This window comes from Alosa alosa, chromosome 4 (assembly GCF_017589495.1).
Source record: "Alosa alosa isolate M-15738 ecotype Scorff River chromosome 4, AALO_Geno_1.1, whole genome shotgun sequence".
Lineage (NCBI taxonomy): Eukaryota > Metazoa > Chordata > Actinopteri > Clupeiformes > Clupeidae > Alosa > Alosa alosa.
Window position 1 is genome coordinate 33,592,714 of NC_063192.1, and position 19,990 is coordinate 33,612,703.

Genomic DNA, 19,990 nt, shown 5'->3' on the forward strand with positions numbered 1-19,990 from the left:
AAAATGGTTTTTAATAATAACAGGGAAACCCCATGCTTTAACAAGTGAGCTCTTAGTGATCCACACCAAAGATTCAAGGGATCGATTTTAATATTATTCTTTGTTTATTGTTGCTAGGCAACCACAGATATATATGTATCCATTCAGTCGCACTTTTCTGATTAATAACTGAAAAACAAAAGATTGTACACATTAACTGCAGATGGTTTCAAAAGTAATTAAAAGCTCAAAGATCAAGAAAAAACTTTATGCACTTCTAAGGATTTGAACCCTGGTCTCCCACATGATCTCCTGCTGCTTAACCACTAGAGCTAGTCTTGCCACATTAGCAGTGCTATCATCAATACTCATGTTACTGAAACGTTTTGTTGCTAGGCAACCATATACAAATGCCTCCAGTTTTATCGCGATTTTCAGACTAATAACTGAAAAACTAAAGATTGTAGACATTAACTGAACGAAGATTACAGCAATACACCACAACTTTGTCACTGGACACGTTATCAAAACATATTTTTATGCTCAAACGATCTTAGTTTATAAAAGTTTGCTCTTAGAACAGCCTGGACGAAGTCAGCCATGTTTTCTAGGTTTCTGAGTCCTAAATGGACCAATCAAAATCCTTGTTCCGCCTTCTTCATTTGCATGCAAGTGCGACATTGCACACTAGTTAACTAGTGGCCAATGTTATGTCCCACTAGTTAACTAGTTGCACAAAATGCCAGCCGTTTGTGTATTTATTCAAATTCCACTAGTTTACTAGTGTGAGGGGCATTTTTCTCCTGCTAGTTCATTATGGACAGTGTTTTGTCTTCACTAGCTAACATGTAAGGCTCAAAATGCTCTCTATAAGCTAGTGAAAGGCATTAATAATGCAGATATGCTCACTAGTTAACTAGTGAGCATGTCCTGTTCCATTACTAGTAAGGCCAATGTGTCACTAGTTAACTAGTAAGAGTACCTTTTGCATTACCAGTGAACTAGATAGCTTCAAAAACAGCCACTAGTGTGTGTCTTGTGCGCACTAGTTAACTAGTGAGCTGCTTCACTGCCACACATGCAAACTAGTGAGACTTAAATTGTTCCACTAGTTAACTAGTGGACAAAAACGGTCAGCTTGTTTGTATTTTTAGGTGTAACTAGTTAACTAGTGAACAAAATATGCATGCCACTAGTTAACTAGTAAGGCCCACAACACCCTCACTAGTTAACTAGTGGGGCTGAAATGGCCTTCACTAGTTAACTAGTGGGCATTTGGGGGGAAACCTTGGTAAATGCGATGGTAAATTAAAATTAGACCAATTGGTCTTCACCAACCTTTTTGTAATAGCTGTTGATAGAATACATCTCTGCATACATTCTATCACATGTTTGGTATTCAAGCAACTAATGAGGGTACATGTGTCTTCACTGTTCATTACCCTCCACTGGCTCTGGGTGCTCACAGTAAACTTGCCACCTGTGTTCCATTATTCAGGGAAACTCCCTCTCCACCAATACATCCTGACAATGAAAATGGCCTTGCCATCTCTCCATATACAGTAGCAGGTGATTGTGGTCCAATATACTAATAATAATAAACTCACTTTTAAGTAGAGTGAAGAGTTTGTTTTTTTATTTTTTACATTTAGATGCTAACTTTTTCCATAAAATATAATACATTTTAATTCAATGTTGGCAAATTTTCTCATCAAAACTTATTGTTGGCTCATGGCCCCTTACACAGATTATTATTTGTCATTTCATAGGAAAGAATTTCTTCTTAATTAAGACAGGTGATATACGATAAGCATTTTTCAATGCTTCTTGAATGTAACAATGCTGTTGTGGGATTGGACAGCACTGAAGAATTCCATCACATAGATACAACTCCAGCCTACAGGACACTTGCTAGATCTGCACCTTGTTATCCAAGCACTATGATTCATCTCTATTCCCCCTCTAGACTACTGCGGACCTCTGATGAGCGTCTGTTGTGTCAGAATCCTATCAATACAAAGAGATCCCAATCAAGCCTCAAAACAATACATTTCAAAACTAATCTTTACACCTACATGTGTAATACACTGAAATACAGACACACACTCACACACACTCAAAGTAAGCCTATCTCATCTATTGATCTATGCAGATGGATGGAGTCAGTGGAGCTGAGGGCAGCCACTGAGATCTGAGGCAGGACACAGCTGTACCTCCTCTGAATCAGGTTGCATCAATGCACACTAATCCAAACATCAGCAGCCTCAGACAAATGACTCACCACAGGAAACAGACTACACAGCCCTCCGTCAGTTATGAGATCCAAAGTACTGTGTGAATATCTTACAGCAAGAGGAAGTTAAGAAAATAAAAGAAACTCAGACAGCATGAAACAGACTTGTGGGGAAAAAAACACGAAAGTGTTTTTCCCTATGACATTTTCCCTCTCTCTTCCTAAACAGCTATTTGTATTGGGTGTGGTGCGTTGCCAAAACACTCCACATGGGCCACACCTTCAAGGCTCTGTCTGATCCTGTCATGGATGAAGCAAGGAGGGGGGAGAGCTGACGAGAAGGGAGCTCTGACTGATCTCAGTCACATACACCTAAACACATACACAAAACATACATACAGGGCCCTCCAGAATTATTGGCACCCCTGGTAAAGTTGTATCTTTCGGTGAAAACAATGAGAAAAAATCCAACCTTGAAGAGAAGCAAATGTATTCTTAGAAACATATCTCATAAAGAAATTCAACTTCTGTAAGTAAATCAAAGTGTCTGTGAACTTTCAGCTGTACAGTATTCATGACTTTCTTTTTCACTATGAAAATATTAGGAATGTGTTGTCCCTATCTGGACACAGAGATGTGTTACTGTAAAAAGACAATGCAAGTTGTGCTATTTTCACCACATTTTGTGCAACAAATATAAAAAGGAAACAACACAAACTTGTGTGGTCCCTTTCTCGACACAGAGATGTGTTAAAACAACGCAAGTTGTGTTGTTATCAACACATTCATTTTAAGAGTGAGAGGTTGAATCCCCTTGTCATTTTCCACTGTGAAAGACAAGAGAACACAGGAAAGAAGGAAAGTGTATTGCCATTCCTACAGGGACAGGCTATAAAAGTAAAGGCTATTTATAGCTATAAAAGTAGGTACGTTGTTGAAAATTACTATAGGCTATTCATAGTTTAAACAAATAATTCAAAGGTTCCCCTAGACACAGTAAGGAGGATGGGAAGAAAGGCAAAACAAATTCCATATAGACTGTCTGCAGCCGTGGCCTACTGGTTAGCGCTTCGGACTTGTAAGCGGAGGGTTGCCGGTTCGAACCCCGACCAGTAGGAATGGCTCAAGTGCTCTTGAGCAAGGCACCTCACTGCTCCCTGAGCGCCGCTGTTGTAGCAGGCAGCTCACTGTGCCGGAATGTGTGTGTTCTTCTGTTCACTGTGTGCTGAGTGTGTTTCACTAATTCACGGATTGGGATAAATGCAGAGACCAAATTTCCCTCACGGGATCAAAAGAGTATATATACTTATACTGCAGACTGCCTGTGTGGCAAGAGCATGGCGTGCCCGTTGCGTGGCGGCTGCGTGGTGTTTTCTATGTCTCTCCACACCAGAAAGCTGTCACGCGTTTTCAGCACAGCTCGAGTGTGTCACGCAGACAGTGTGCAGCCTCTAACCTGCTCGAGTGTGTCACACAGACAGTGTGCAGCCTCTAACCTGCTCCGAAAGTGTGTCCGCAGACAGTGTGCAGCCTCTAACCTGCTCGCGTGTGTCCATGAACAGTGTGCAGCCTCTAACCTGCTTTCGAGTGTGTCGCGCAGACGGTGTGCAACCTCTAACCTGCTCGAGTGTGTCACGCAGACAGTGTGCGCCTCTAACCTGCTCGGTGTGTCACGACAGTGTGCAGCCTCTAACCTGCTGCAGTGTCCGCGCGGAGCAATTGTGCAGCCTCTAACCTGCTTTCCGAGGTGTGTCCGCGCGAACCCGGTGTGCAGCCTCTAACCTGCTCGAGTGTGTCCCGCGCCCAGACGGTGTGCAGCCTCTAACCTGCCGAGGTGTGTGTCGCGCGAACCCAGTGTGCAGCCCTCTAACCTGCTGCTCGAGTGTGTCACGCAGACAGTGTGCAGCCTCTAACCTGCTCGAGTGTGTCACGCAGACAGTGTGCAGCCTCTAACCTGCTCGAGTGTGTCACGCAGACAGTGTGCAGCCTCTAACCTGCTCGAGTGTGTCACGCAGACAGTGTGCAGCCTCTAACCTGCTCGAGTGTGTCACGCAGACGGTGTGCAGCCTCTAACCTGCTCGAGTGTGTCACGCAGACGGTGTGCAGCCTCTAACCTGCTCGAGTGTGTCACGCAGACAGTGTGCAGCCTCTAACCTGCTCGAGTGTGTCACGCAGACGGTGTGCAGCCTCCTGTGAGTGTGTCATGAGCATGGCAGCGTCTTTCCTGCTTCGAGGGGCTGGCAGACGGTGTTCAGCCTCCACACCAGAAAGCTGTCACGCCGCTTTCAGCACAGCTCGAGTGTGTCACGCGAGACAGTGTGCAGCCTCTAACCTGCTCTCGAAAGGTGTCAATGCAGACAGTGTGCAGCCTCTAACCTGCTCCGAGTGTGTCACGCAGACAGTGTGCAGCCTCTAACCTGCTCGAGTGTGTCACGCAGACAGTGTGCAGCCTCTAACCTGGTAACATGGGCTGACATGCTCACGTCACTCCGGCATTCTCCAGACAGCCTCAGGGAAAAAGTATTATCTTTCAAAAGTGATCTTTTGATTATCTATCAAAAGTGACCTCATGCTAATAGATTTTTTAGAGGGCATGGCTTTCCTGTCATTTAATAACAAATGAAAATGGCAGGAGTTACATAGTGACTTTGGAATCGTGGTGTATTATCAGACTGCAAGAAAATTGCGCTCTTTGGGAAGAAACACTCTAGTGGGTTTGGCGCACATAGAAGAATGACTACACTGAAAAGAACCCCACGCCTAATGAGGATTTTGGTGGAGGGTCTTTGATATTGTGGGGATACTGTTTGATACTGTTTTCATTTCAAAGGCCCTGGGGACCTGATTAAGGTGCAAGGCATCATGAACTCCAAGAAAAACTAACATTTTCAATGAAAATCTCTGCCAAGACAATAAAAGTGTGTTATGACTGGATCAATGTATATCAAGTATATAAAAATGATTTTATTATAATTTATTATAATTATTCTGCCATTGCCATCTCTGTCTCCGGATCTAAACTCCATAGAAAAACATGGGATGAGTCAAAGAGTTGTATTCTCTAATTGTATGGGATGTCATAGGAGAATATTACAAGCTTTTTTATTGGCAAAGGGAGGCTTAAAGGGGACTATGCAGGTTTTGTTAGCTTAATTTACCTTAACTTAACAGCTTCAGAGTCACTGGGATGGTTATATTACTTTTTTCGGGTTAAATGGTGGCTGTCCCACTTGTCTCACTGTCACCCCCTAGCGTCTGTGAGTGGAAAAACCAGCCCTGCAACTTTGGTCCGGCGAGCCATCGGCCTCAGAGTCCAACCCGGAGTCAGAAAGTCTCGTGGGAGACTCAGGTCTCACGAGGTATCAAATGACTTTTCGGCACTACAGATACAGTACACACAGTGCCGGCCCGAGCCTTTTGGGGGCCCTAAGCAGAATTTGATTAGGGGGGCCCCCTCCCACAATGCGGAGTCACCTGGGCTTGACAATTATTGATAAGTGCCTAAAATGTGTTGCAATATGGCCGCAGAGTGGATGGACTTGCCTAAAAGGACTTTGCCGCAAGCCAATGAATGTCATGAAGAGGGTGAGAGAGGCATAATTATAAAAGAGGGCTGTGAGCTAGAATTGTGTTTGTGTCATTTTATTTAATAAACTTTTATGTATTTATTTATTTATAAAATAAAGACTCTGGTTTCTGGTGTCTTTTGGGATGTGACCGGTGTTGTGACCTCTACCTCTCCCTGTCAAATTAAGAGTGCTCATCATCCCATCAAGCTTGTGCTCACACGACACCTGGTCTCTCTTTGGCAGGTCACACGACACCTGGTCTCTCATTGGCAGGTCACATAACACCTGATCTCTCATTGGCAGGTCACACGACACCTGGTCTCTCATTGGCAGGTCACATAACACCTGATCTCTCATTGGCAGGTCACACGACACCTGGTCTCTCATTGGCAGGTCCAGAGGTGTCAAAAGTATTCACATTCATTACTCAAGTAGAAGTATAGATACTAGGGTTTAAAAAGACTTGTGTAGAAGTTGAAGTATCAACCCAAGCTTTTTACTTAAGTAAAAGTGTAATAGTACTGGTTTTAAAACTACTTAAAAGTAATGTAAGGGGAAAAATGCCATTAAGGACAAATGCTTAGGCCGCGCCACAGGGGCCTATAGTGCACTACCCCACCTCCCCCAAAAAACATTTTCCTAAAGGCCATAATGACTATAATGTTATATTAAAATTTGGGATGCACTAGCTACCTGTTTCAGCCGCATATATGAAAATGACCGAATTTTAGTACAATGCAAATACATTACAGAACCATATATGTGTAGTATTGAGCATTATGTGTTTCATGGAGCCACAGATATGATGAGTAGTTGCCGATAAGTATTAATGGTGCAAACTTCAGAGGCATGTTATCAATAACCTTTACTGGAATGTAATGTACATCCAAGCTTAGCTGCAGGAATCTGTGAGGGCAACGGATGTAAGAAAACAAATTGGACAAGACAATTGGTGTACCCAGGGCAGGCTTAGTGACAATAACCCTTATATGGTTGTCTAGACAGTATACATTAGTGCTGTCAAAATGAATGATTAATCCAGGTGATTAGAAAATGCTTGGTTTGTTTGGATGGTGAGGCCAAAGAACCTTCAGTGGATGACTTCCTGTTGAGGGCTGCTGAAATAAGTTGTCTGTACCTCTATAGACGGGTTGGGTGTTGAGGGCTGCTGAAGTAAGTTGTGTGTACCTCTATAGACGGGTCGGGTGTTTCTGTTTAGAAAATGAATGCACAGGCACAGATTGAGATTCATATTATTTCTCTCAAACTACAAGCTCAGACTATCTTGGACTTCTGCTGTATTAAATAGCATACTTGAAGTTTATGAATGAAGGTCAAACTACTAGTTAGGGAGCTTCACTAGTCTATGCAGTTATGTTGAGCAGACCAGAATAGTGCCACGTAAAGCTGTTTTAGGACCACAAGCAGCTGCTGGCATGACTGAAAAGTAGCATTATTGATGAAATAGTCCAACTATTGAATTTCTTGAATTTCCCCTTTGGGGATCAATAAAGTATCTATCTATCTATCTAAATTAATTTTAAATGGCATTTGGCTGGTTAAACAGCATTAGGGCCTATTACCTGGACCCATAGGGCCAGCCCCACTCAGACGCACGCACTCTCATACACAGATAGGATCATGCATGCCCTTAGTACTTTATCAACTAGCTGTAGAATATAGCTTTGCACAATTAAAGGAGAATGCATGGATTCCAGATGCTTCCAGGAGCAGCAACTGGAATCCATGCATTTCCATGGAATTATTTTTGGAATCTGATCCCTTATCATACCTGTTCATTCATTCGTACTCGTCACTCGACTTATCGTGACTAAACGGTAAACTTCCTGAAGGTACTGTATGTATAAATCGTCTTTAAATAAACTACCAGTGCTTTTTCAAAGTTCTCAATGTCTCGTTTTAAAATGTCAGGGCCTCGAAGTCTACCAATGAAGTGCTTGAGTTACTTGAGCCTCGTGCACTGTAAATGGTGTAAAACAGTGATTTATTTGCATGGCTAGGCCGATGCCCGAGGCACCCCCTTGAAAACCTGTTAGTAGCATCGGCCAACTAGCCCAGATTTCGGAGTAGGGACAAGCCGAGATGAGCTATGAGACATACGTTCACACTCGGTATCATGTTTCAACACACTTTAGGTCAATATCACTCCGGAATTCTCCTTTAACGTAGACTATCTATTTCCTTATAGCCTACAGCAGAATGAAAGCATATTCTTTAAATCTTACCATTGCTCCGGTTCGTAGCGCTGACCACTGATGTCCATTCTCCTGGCTCGATCTGAGGAAGTAACCACTCGTCTGGCACTAGATGATCCAACACTCACCATTCCTCCAAGCAAAGGGTGCTCGTTTCAAGGTCCCCTTGAAATGAGCACCGACGATCACTGGCGCTTTGTTTATGAACCGCATTCTTACATCCAAGTAACGTGAAGTAGCCTAACCAAACTGTAGGTTAGCCTTTCTGTTTGAATTTGCCGCCGGTGCTGGGCAAGCCGCACACTGACTGACTCAATTGAACTGCATATATTTTTTTTGAATGAAAATAGTGATAAAGACAATCATTTATATATATGCCTCTGAAATTCTCACTGTGTTGGTGTGAAGGGAAAATCAGAATCTAAATTTGAGTCTATCGACTGTTTTAAGTCGGGTTACATTATTGGAGCTTGCCGGGAACAGACCCAGCATAATCTCTGCCTGTTGAGCACATTGCTGGGAGTTGTGTGGTTAACACATCCACTGTTTAAGCAAGACCAAAAAAGGTCACAGTCATGCCACCATGCACAGTGCACTCCCCCTGCTACCCTGATTTGCATTTGTATAGCTGCCCTAGAATTAGGAGGAGGGGGGTCATGGGGGGGCGACTGCCATCAATATCTGACAATTCACGGCAGTTTTCGGTGTTGCCTGCAAATTGCCGTATCCAGTCGTAAACCTGAAGTTCCACGTCAATCTACAGTGCTGCTTACTGACGAAAATTCCACTTTTCATACAGTGAGCCTGATCCTCCAGTAGCAGAGTGTAGAGTCAATTGATGATTCAGAAAATGTACAATATAGCCATACTATTTATTTGTGAGAGCCTTAAATTAGACTTGTATACCCAGCACAAGTCTTCAAAATAGAATGGAGCCAATAGAATGGACAAATAGAATGCCCTATTAGTCCAGGGCCAAATGGCCTCGTTTTTGAGATACCTCCACCTGAGGTAGAACAAAACACAACCATGTTTTTTTATATCTTTCATATGTCTAGTTTATGTGTTTTTTTATATCTTTAATATGTCTAGTTTATCTGTTTTTTATATCTTTGATATGTCTAGTTTATGAAATGGATTGTTGTATAAAAATATCTTACTGCACAACTTGTTTTTTGGATGGTATTTGAATCCTCCCCAAAACGGAAACTGTGAACATTCCGGATTCTGCAAAAAGGACATTATTTGCTTTGTCACATATATCTTTGGAAGTAATGATCAGAAACTCACCATATTTGGACTGTATGTCCCCAGGTAGTTGGCCCACACAATGAAGTGATAAATTAACCATTTATCAATTCATTAACAAATCAACAATTTATGAGTATGTAGCAAAAACTTACCCTTTAACATACATGGAATGTAGGCGGACACTGAAAAGGTAATACAAAATATGACATTACCATGTTTATTTTAATTGCTGTCAAAAAAAGCAAGTATCGAGCAATACAACAACTTGTATATTTCTAATATAACATCGAAGAACAATGACAGAATATACAAGACAATGCAGGACAGGATATATATAAGCAATGTATATCTTAAAGTCCCACAGTATCTTGGCTTGGTCATTCTTGACCACCTTTGGAGGTGTATCCCATTTTGACTGCAGCCCATACTCAGCATAGATGTTCCTATATACCAGGGGTATTCAATTAATTAAGATGGATGGATGGAGCCTAGTTGTAGATAGATAGATAGATAGATAGATAGATAGATTTATTGATCCCCAAGGGGAAATTCAAGAAATAGAAGATTGTAGGCCTAGGCCTAATGTTTAATATGAAATAAAATAAGTAGCCTAAAAGGCAACATTCTAAATGAGGAGAAATAAGGCAAGATAAGAGTAGGCTAATTGGGGAGAAAAACTGAGTAACCTTGGCTATTTTTAAGATCTTAACGTGAACTTAAAATAAAATTGAGCTGAGACAAGGATGGATATTCCACAGCTGGTTCCTTGAACCCATTAATCAGCAAGTTTAATTTATTTTTTTATTTTTGACCCGAAATCCTGAAACCCAGGAATATCACGTTGTTGGCAGTGAATGCATGTAGGCTTAACTAGATTGTGGTGGATCAATCATATTGCCTCTTAAATCGTAAAATATTCTGTGGTCTCAGTTCACTGTTGAATGGGCCTAGCCTACCCTATGCTTGCTCAAAATATATGCTTTGTCTAGTAGAGGTAGCTTCAAATTGGCTTTAAAATCGCTTGTCTCAGAATATATAGAAAGGGGTCCAGGGCAATTCACAAGCAAAACCGTCACATCCATATTTAGTTGGCGCTGGGGGACGGACAGTTTTGCGGTATTGCCCCCCATCGCTATATATAAAGCCCCGTTCTCGCTGTTCAGCTTTTCCTCTTTGAGCAATCGATGATTTGAAAATAACTTATAAAGGCCTATTATCGTTAACTTAGATATCCATCTGATTGTTTCTTGTCCCGTCTCCTAGGGCACCCTTCCTCAGCGCAGGGTCGGCGGGACAGGGCGTCGGCGTTGGAATGGCGAGCTCCCGCTCTATGCACCACTTTAAAAAGTCATAAGACTGTAGCTCCTCCATCCAGCGTGCTACCTGGCCCTCCGGCTCTTTAAAGGACATGAGCCACTGGAGGGCAGAATGGTCCGTCCTGACGGTGAACGGTAGCCCACAGAGGTAATATTAAAGTGGCGGATGGATGATAACACAGCTAGGAGTTCTCTGCGTGTGACACAGTAACGACGTTCGTGCTTGTTAAAAGTCTTACTGTAATATGCCACCACTCTCTCTCCCTCTGGGCTTAGCTGTGCCAGCACCCCGCCCACTCCCTGGCCACTCGCGTCACAGTCCAGGATGAATAATAATAATAATAATAATAATAACTTCAATTTATATAGCGCCTTTCAAGATACCCAAGGTCGCTTTACAAGAGGGAGGGGAGGGGGCAGGGGCAGGGTAGGGGTTTAAGGAGGGTAGGCAAGAGAGAAGAGGTGTGTTTTGAGGTGCTTTGGAACTGTGTCAGAGAAGGTGGTACGGATATTAGGAGGGGGCAGGGTGTTCCAAAGGGTAGGGGCAATTGCACAGAAAGCCCTGCCACCAAAGGTCTTGAGTCTGGTGCGGGGAGTGGACAGTAAGTCCTTGCTGGTGGAGCGCAGGGACCGTGACTGGGTGTACGGGTGGAGGAGGTCAGTGATGTACTTGGGTGCCAGTGAGTGAAGTGACACCCCAACCCTTCTTTGTCACCCCATTGAGCCATCTGTAGTCCACACAGAACCTCCACTGACCGTTCTTCTTTGGGACCATGACGACAGGGGCGGCCCACGTGCTGTCAGACGGCTCCACAATACCCGCCTGCTGCATCTCCCACAACACCTTGTCTGCTGCTTCCTGGCGTGCCAGTGGGAGGCGACGTGGGCGTAACTTGATAGGCGGGCTGTCACCCGTATCTATGTCGTGCTGTATTAGGTGTGTGCGCCCCACGTCACCTTCTTTGAATGCAAAAATGTCCTTGAAATGCGACAATAGTTGCCACTGTTCTTCACCCTGTTGGGGGTCTAGATGAGAACAGTTCCGTCACCATACACCCCGTACTGCCGACACGACACTTCCCTCCTCCGTTTGGGGGAGCTGGGCTTACCAATGGTTCAGGGGCCGGCCTCTTCAGGGGTCTGTATAGTGTGTGCAGGCTGTAGGCAGGTGAGGCGGCTGGGTGAGGTAGTGGGGGAGGCGGCTGGTGTGTTCCGAGCAGCGGGGGCTGTAACATGCCTCTGCTCAGCTGTGAGTGGGGGGCTACAGGGGTCTCGACGAGTGGGCCTCCCGGTCCCTACAACAGGGTCATTGTTGGCTTCAGCGGTGTTTGCTGACACAGTGGTTACCTGGGGTGTTGTAGGGTTGAATCCCAGGGGGGGTGGAGCCATGTTGACTGGCCGTTCCCCCGGAAAGCACAGGGTGGCCTCTGCAAGATCCAGCCGACAGCCTCTGTTCTTCAAAAAGTCCAGTCCGAGAATGCAGGGGTCCTGGACTGACACCACCCACACCGGGTGGCGCACTGTTTTACCGCCCACCACAAATGTCAGTGTCCCTTTGCCTTTCATGGGTGACAATTCCCCGTCACCCGTCCATGGAATGGACTGCTGTTGGCTCCAACACAGTTCGCCTGGGAGCACATCCCGGTCGCACTAATGTCACTGTAGAGCCGGTGTCAACCAGCGCCACACAGGTTATTTCCTCCACAGTGACTGGAATGTGGCAGAGGTCCCCAATTGAAGTCCGCCCACTATGCTCTGCGGGTAAGGCTCTCAATGTCGTTGGCTAGTTGTCGTAGCGGTTTGCCATGTCTTCTGCATCTGTTATTTAGTTCATTGCGGAGGAGCTCTACTCCTGTAAAGTTCCCGAACCGTCGTTGGAGAGCCCCTACCAGTGCGTCGTAGCTCTCTCTGTCATCCATGACTAAGAGCAGCAAGCATGCTAAAGCCTCATCCGTAAGGCACATCGCCAATTGTAACGCTTTAGTCTCTTGCGACCAGTTCTGTGATTTAGCAAGCAGTTCGAACTGCGCATGAAAAGCTTCCCAGCTCACCTTCCCGTTGTACTTTGGAGTCTTCACGGAGCTAGCCGCTGCCGCTGTTATTGTGGACTGGACGCCGCTATTGTTGTTTACTTCTGAGCTTCCCGCGCCGGAGGTGACGTTAGTGTCTACGTCCCCCTCCAGCTTTGACTTGCGGATAGCGCAGCGTGCGGGCCCTCGTCCGCTAAAGCCAGCCTCGAAGGTCATCTCTTCCATCGTGCCCCGAGGATGGCCTCTTCTGTCCTCCAGCCGTCGCAGCTCCCTTGTTAGCCAAACGTCCATTCCCCGGCTCCGTCACTCATCTCACCAGCCATACCACAAGATGCGAACATTTTCTCCCCACACACTCTGTGGCGGCACCGTCTTGCTAACGCTAATCTCTAACTAAACTGGTCACTAACTAACAGTGCAGGGTGCACCCTCGGTCTTCCCTAATCACTCCTTCGATATTTTGTTTTACTTCTGACACCAGTGTAACGTTTCACCAAGAGCCAGAGCTTCATGAACTGGTTTATTGTCACCAAAGCACACAATGCAGCATATAACACACAGCGGCCCGTGTCAGGCCCAGAACCGAAAAGAGGCAGCACTTCCTCGAACCGTAGCCTATATTCCCCGGGGGTCCCGCCCCCCTCTCACCAGGCTGCCAACCATGAGCGTGCCCGGGGTTATGGATAGCACGGGCACTCCCTGATTGACAGCCGGTCGCTACAATACTGTCAGACATGAAAATCTTGTCCTAAGATCTAGAAGATCCAAGTCAGTAGTTGTAGCTAGTGCTATGAGAGGAGATATTCTCTGAAGAGCCAGGTCAGTAGTTGTAGGTAGTGCTATGAGAGGAGATATTCTCTGAAGAGCCAGGTCAGTAGTTGTAGGTAGTGCTATGAGAGGAGATATTCCCTGAAGATCCAGGTCAGTAGTTGTAGGTACTGCTATGAGAGGAGATATTCTCTGAAGAGCCAGGGGCAGCCTGGTAACATGTGGCCTTTCATACAGGTCTCCATTACTGTGTCCTGCTGTGCCAACTGGCCATATCATCGGCTCGTCCATCTGCTCCACCTACTCCATCTGCTCCACCTACTCCGCTCTCTTCCTCTCAGATGGTGAGGCTAGCCATATATAAGTGATCTTGGGGATGGAGGGCCATACTGTTGATAAGTGATCTTGGGGATAGAGGCCTGGCCATACTGTTGATAAGTGATCTTGGGGATGGAGGGCCACACTGTTGATAAGTGATCTTGGGGATGGAGGCCTGGCCATACTGTTGATAAGTGATCTTGGGGATGGAGGGGGCCATACTGTTGATAAGTGATCTTGGGGATAGAGGCTGATAAGTGATCTGGGATGGCCATACTGTTGATAAGTGATCTTGGGGATAGAGGCCTGGCCATACTGTTGATAAGTGATCTTGGGGATGGAGGGCCACACTGTTGATAAGTGATCTTGGGGATGGAGGGCCATACTGTTGATAAGTGATCTTGGGGATAGAGGCCTGGCCATACTGTTGATAAGTGATCTTGGGGATGGAGGGCCACACTGTTGATAAGTGATCTTGGGGATAGAGGCCTGGCCATACTGTTGATAAGTGATCTTGGGGATGGAGGGCCATACTGTTGATAAGTGATCTTGGGGATAGAGGCCTGGCCATACTGTTGATAAGTGATCTTGGGGATGGAGGGCCACACTGTTGATAAGTGATCTTGGGGATGGAGGGCCATACTGTTGATAAGTGATCTTGGGGATGGAGGGCCATACTGTTGATAAGTGATCTTGGGGATAGAGGCCTGGCCATACTGTTGATAAGTAATCCTGGGGATAGAGGGCCATACTGTTGATAAGTGATCTTGATGTTATCTTTGTTGCTTGGTGATAGAATCTCTAAATCTCTGCCTTGGTTGTGGGACACAACAATGATGGCCTGGGGATGAGGTTAAGCCAAATCAAAAGAGCTCATTTTCTATGACACACAGCATATCAGGAGCATAACAAGCAGGCAAGGCCATGACTGAACATTTTCATGAAAAAGTCCACAAACGAATGCTGGCTCTGTGCAGTAAAAACACAAGGCCTTTAAAGCAGGCCTTCCTCTCTGGCTCTCACTGTGGTGAGAGTGGCAAGAGTGTGGTGATGGCATGATGGTGTGTTCATGCCACATGGGAATATTAGAGTCCGCTCCTGTGATTGCATTGTTTTTCCAACTGCAAGTGTTTGTGTGCTTTGCTATCGAAAAACATGGATGCCACAACAAACATATGCTCACTAATCTTAAAAAAACAACTGTATTTGCTTAAAAATATGGTGTAAGATGCTTGTGCTTTGTGACCACCAACACTGCATCACTGGCCAAGAGAGCTCAGCGCCGCCTGTACTTCCTGCGGAAACTCAGGCGAGCAAGTGCTCCACCAGCCATCATGACCACATTCTACCGAGGCACCATTGAGAGCATCCTCTCCAGCTGTATCGCTGTGTGGGGCGGAAGCTGCACTGAATACAACAGGAAAGCCCTGCAGCGCATAGTGAACACAGCTGGAAGGATTATTGGTGCTTCACTCCCCTCCCTGAAGGACATTTACACCACCCACCTCACCCCATAAGGCGACCAAAATTGTGAGTGATGCAAGTCACCCGGCTCACAATCTGTTTGATCTACTGCTCTCTGGGAAGAGGTACAGAAGCCTGCGCTCCCGCACTACCAGACTCACCAACAGCTTCATACACCAAGCTGTAAGGATGCTGAACTCTCTCCCTCCTCTCCCCCCTCCACCCTCAGCTACATAACATCCTGGACATTGGACCCACAATGGCCTGCACTCTCCACTTGCACACTTGTACAACTTGTTGTTGTTGTCCTGAAAACACAACACTTCTGCTGCTCTTACATAACTTGCACCACTATGCCACTTTCTTTCTTACTTAGGTCAAACAGAACTACCCAAGCCTTTTATTGGCCTGACTTTGCACTAGTATTTTATTGACTGTTTATGCACAATTTCAACCAGATTTTGCTGCTCTTATTTTTTCATTATTATATGTGCCCTCTTATTTACTTATTTACTTACTTTTTTGTTTACTTGAATGTTATGTTTGTCTGTGGACTTAAATTGGTAAAATATGTCTTGTCTTCACCGTGGGATAGTGAGAAACGTAATTTCGATCTCTTTGTATGTCTGGAACATGTGAAGAAATTGACAATAAAGCTGACTTTGACTTTGACTTTGTGAAAGAAGGATATGCCGTTTCGCAAGTGACAAAACAGCAAATTCCCATGTTTACATTGAAGTTGTTGGATATGGAAGTCCACATGGACTGCAAATAAACTACAACGTGATAACGAGCCCACACTCTTCCCCCAGTTTCCCACCTGTTATTCCCACAAGAGGTGATGTGAACGATGAAATTAACCAGGCAGGAAGTGCAGAGACAAAGTCACATGACAGCAGACAGGTAAACACAGAGCACATGGGGAACAGCAACAAGCACATAAACACAACAAATTACAAAATGACCTCCAGGGTGGCACAAAATTAGTCAGTCCAGGCAAAGTAGATTACATGACTGAACGAGTGGTTAAAGAAGCCCTATGCACAAAATTAGTCAGTCCAGGCAAAGTAGATTACATGACTGAACGAGTGGTTAAAGAAGAACAACTTTAGCAAAAATGACCTTAATAATGCAGTTTGAGAGTCGTTCTGATGGTTCTACACTTGTTGAGTCGTTTGATGGGTGCTTCGTCTCCCCATAGTGCTTCTCCGCGGAAAAAACGAATATGCAACTTTCTGGTCGCGGACCGAACACATCCGGATGTAACTCAGCGGAAGTATCAAAACGCACCTCCAAAATGTAGTCAGATTGTAGTTTCTAAGAAGACTGCAAAACGGACTCCGACTTGGCTTTGTTGCTGTTGAAATTGTAAGTAGCCTACCCTTGGGTGAACTTCGTTTTTGTAATGTGATTTGATAGTCTCTTGAACAATGTGTTTGCTCGACCGTTTTATTGTGAGTCCTGTATGTGTTTAGATTGGTTTCTTGATGGCTAGCTCGCTAGCTAGTGGGGTTTAGCGTAGCAGTCACTTTCTACCGAAGCTGCAGGGGGAGCGAAAAAATGCGAGCCCAAATCAGGCGAAAACCCAGAAACAGTGAAGGAATAACCAGACCTGCATAGGGCATCTTTAAGGCCGGCTGATGACAGCCGCCGTTGCGCAGCAGTTATCAGTCCCCTGTCCAAGAGTTCGAATCTGGGTTAAGATTTTGACAACAATATTCACATCGTTGTTTACCTAAGTTTATCTTTTGTGCAGATCATATTATCTAAATCGGAATCAGCATTCTTGGCCTGGTTTGCGTAAACTAACAAGGAATCCCCCCCCCTCCAAGAAAATCAAAGGCTACATATTCTCAACTGACTTGTCAAAAAGTGCGCACCACCTTATTATTATCTAGTCTAATATAGCCTGGTCCTTACCGCCTGTGACTACGTTTCTCTTCGTCATACAGTCTGGAACAAAGTAATAATAATCTGTCTCCGTAATGGGCTGATGCTTATTTTGAGGTTTAAAATCATTGGAGTTCTCTTAACCAATCAGCAACGTTTGGTATTGGCGTATGCTGTGCGCCGGAGTTCAGGCTCTTTAAACACCACTTCTGCTCTCAGTAGTAAACAGACCCTTTGGCTAGTATGCAGGCTACCTGACCCCAGGGCAGTCTCTTCGTAGTTGATATATCTCTAACTTGCGCCAGCCACAGACCGAGAGTTGTATACCAAAAGTGTCACGTCGCCGAGATTATATCAGCTCTTGTCACACACCAGTTTTCCCTCTTATCTCTTCTCCCGCTTATCAGGCGATTGTTGTTCTCTCGCGGCCGGTGACTTAATTGAAGCTTACTTCTCCACGGGCTGTTCAGACTACACTCTGGGATAAGTTGGATTATACTGACGACCTACGTGTTATTTAACCTGGAGCTTGCTCAGTTAAACCAGAGACTTTCTAATGTGGAGACACAGCACTCAAAAAATACTCCATAGAAATGCATGGGGCTAGTTTGTCCCGTCAATATGGCGTTGTCTACACATATCCCACCCTTCCTCGGCAAAAGCGTTGACATGTGAATACATTGAGCCAATCATGTGGTGTGATGTGAATACATTGAGCCAATCATATGGTGTGTTGTGAAGACATCGTGCCAATCATGTGTTGTGATCTGGCTGCTGGAGCAAGATTGGTGTTGTGAAGCCTTGCGCGCATTTCTGCGAAATGGATGCCCGGCGGGGTGCCCAAAAAGCGTTGTCATATGGCGCCGAGTGGAGGGACTTGCCTAAAAGCAAAACTGTTAAATTAACAGTTGTTTGGCATAAAACAATGCACCTTGAGCCACGCTGGCTGACTGGCTAACGTTTCTGTCCACAAGCCTGCGGTAGCCTCGCCTGGAGCCCAGCTTCGACCACAGGCTAGCCTCTGTCAAACACAAACCGGGCGGTTTACCTTGAGCCCAGCTCGGTAACCACTAGTCCCAGTCAAAACACAATCACAGCAGTCTTGTCTTGAGCTCCGGCTCGGTAACCCGGCTAGCTAACGTCAAGACACACCGCCTGCGCCTTGAGCCCCACTTTCGGTAGGGTAGCTAGTAGCTAACATTCCATTCCTTAAGTAGGCCTATGCGCGTTGATTTTGTTAAGGTAATTTGAGTAGGGGAGAATAGCAGGCAACAAGCGTTTATTTGAAAACATGATAAGTAATGATGCATGTAGTACACTTGTGCGTTTAGGTTTAGCTATCACCATCTGATAAATCAAACTTTTCCCAAAGCCAGTTGGAAGGAGAGTTATACGTCCTTGCCATTCATAAAATTGACAAGACAAGCCTCTTGCTCCTGCTTTAATTGCGTGATGCCCTCGAGCTTCGCTGGACTACAAGCAACTCGGCAGGCAAGTTCCGCGTCATCACTCAACTGTTCGCTGATAGGCGCGGTTGTACGCGAACCGCATACTGTGGGTTGGGCCAGACTACATGTGAGGCTGAAATCAAATTTTGGCCGGAAGTACGTAGAATGGTAACACCAGGCTAATTATTATCCGCATAATTTGCAAACAAATAACTGGCGTCAGTGATGTCTTTGACATGAAGATCCCCGGAACTATGCTTCTACTAGCATTCTACCACAGGTCGAGAGGTGTAGTTGTAACTACACAACTTTACGATAGTGGTTGCGAACGTTCGTTGCTACTATGGTTTTGGGAAACACTCAGGGTTCTAAATTAACTTTTTTGATCACCAGCCAATGTGGCTGGTAACTTTCTAAAGTAGCCAATTTTTTTTTCGGTGAAAATAAGAGAATTAGGGACCGTTCGTTATTTATAAATGGGGTCACCGGAGGAAAATAGGGGAGGGTCATGTCTTTTTATTCTTTGTTGAGGGAGGGTCACCTAATTTTTTTTGTCTAGGAGGGGGTCACCCATCTTTTTGTATTAATGAAAACAGCAAAAAATCAAAGTGGCTTGTTTGATTGTTGATTTCTGTAAGCCATATAACGTTCTCTTTCGTTCCATAGCTCTGTCAACATTGAACAATGAAAATAAAGGGAGATTTCTCCACGCCAAAATACGGAAAACATCCGTCCCCATTAACGTTGGAAGGGTTGGAGCAGCAAAGTAGCCTACTTTATTCACGCTTAACAGCCTATATCCATTTGGTCAACTTTATCCAGCCCTAAAAAGCTAACTTTGGTTTACTTGTAGTTCTGGTGTAGCCTAGCCTAACTTTAAACAGTGTGCATGCTTATAAAGCATACTTGTACTTCATTCATCCACACATCCAGCTCCTAACGTTTTGACAAGCATTTCTACCAATTGACCTTGTTCCTGCCCATCTCTAGCTTTGCTGTCTCCATCCTTTCTGTTTTTGTTGTTTGCAAAAAAATATATAGTAGGCCCTATTTATTGGTAACCAGCAACAAGTGCAATTTGTTAATCGCTGTCATTCTCTCTCCTGCCAACAAAAACGTGTTACGTTCCAAGTAGCAGTGCGTAATTCTGCTTCATAAAGCAGAATACAGAATACAAATACATTGGTCATATAAATAGCCAGTTTATGGTCTACAGTATAGGCTAGAGTTGGTAAGTTATGGTAGGCCAACTTGGAGTGAATATACAGGGGGATTTATTTGGCTCTTAGCCTGGCAGGTGCACACGTAGACATAGCCTACGGCCGAACACTGCAAGCGCCAATGAATCGTGCTCTCACAACAACCACGTTGTTAACTTAAATAGGCCTACTGTAGGTTAACATCACTCCGAGTTCGCATTCAAGCAAGCAAAACGATGATTTGAACACATTTGTTTCTCTGGGAGGGCAAGGGGTAACAACAGGACAACACCGAGAATGCAGGACTAA

General features: G+C 44.9%; 1 protein-coding gene across 1 annotated transcript in view; it reads right to left on the minus strand.

Moving 5' to 3' along the window:
- Nucleotides 1–11,396, minus strand: part of plekhg5b (pleckstrin homology domain containing, family G (with RhoGef domain) member 5b) — a 32,849-nt gene extending 21,453 nt beyond the window's left edge. The window contains exon 1 of the mRNA XM_048241218.1: nt 11,321–11,396. Coding sequence (XP_048097175.1) covers nt 11,321–11,396 — 76 coding nt within the window. The remainder of the gene's footprint in view (nt 1–11,320) is intronic.
- Nucleotides 11,397–19,990: the final 8,594 nt, after the last annotated feature.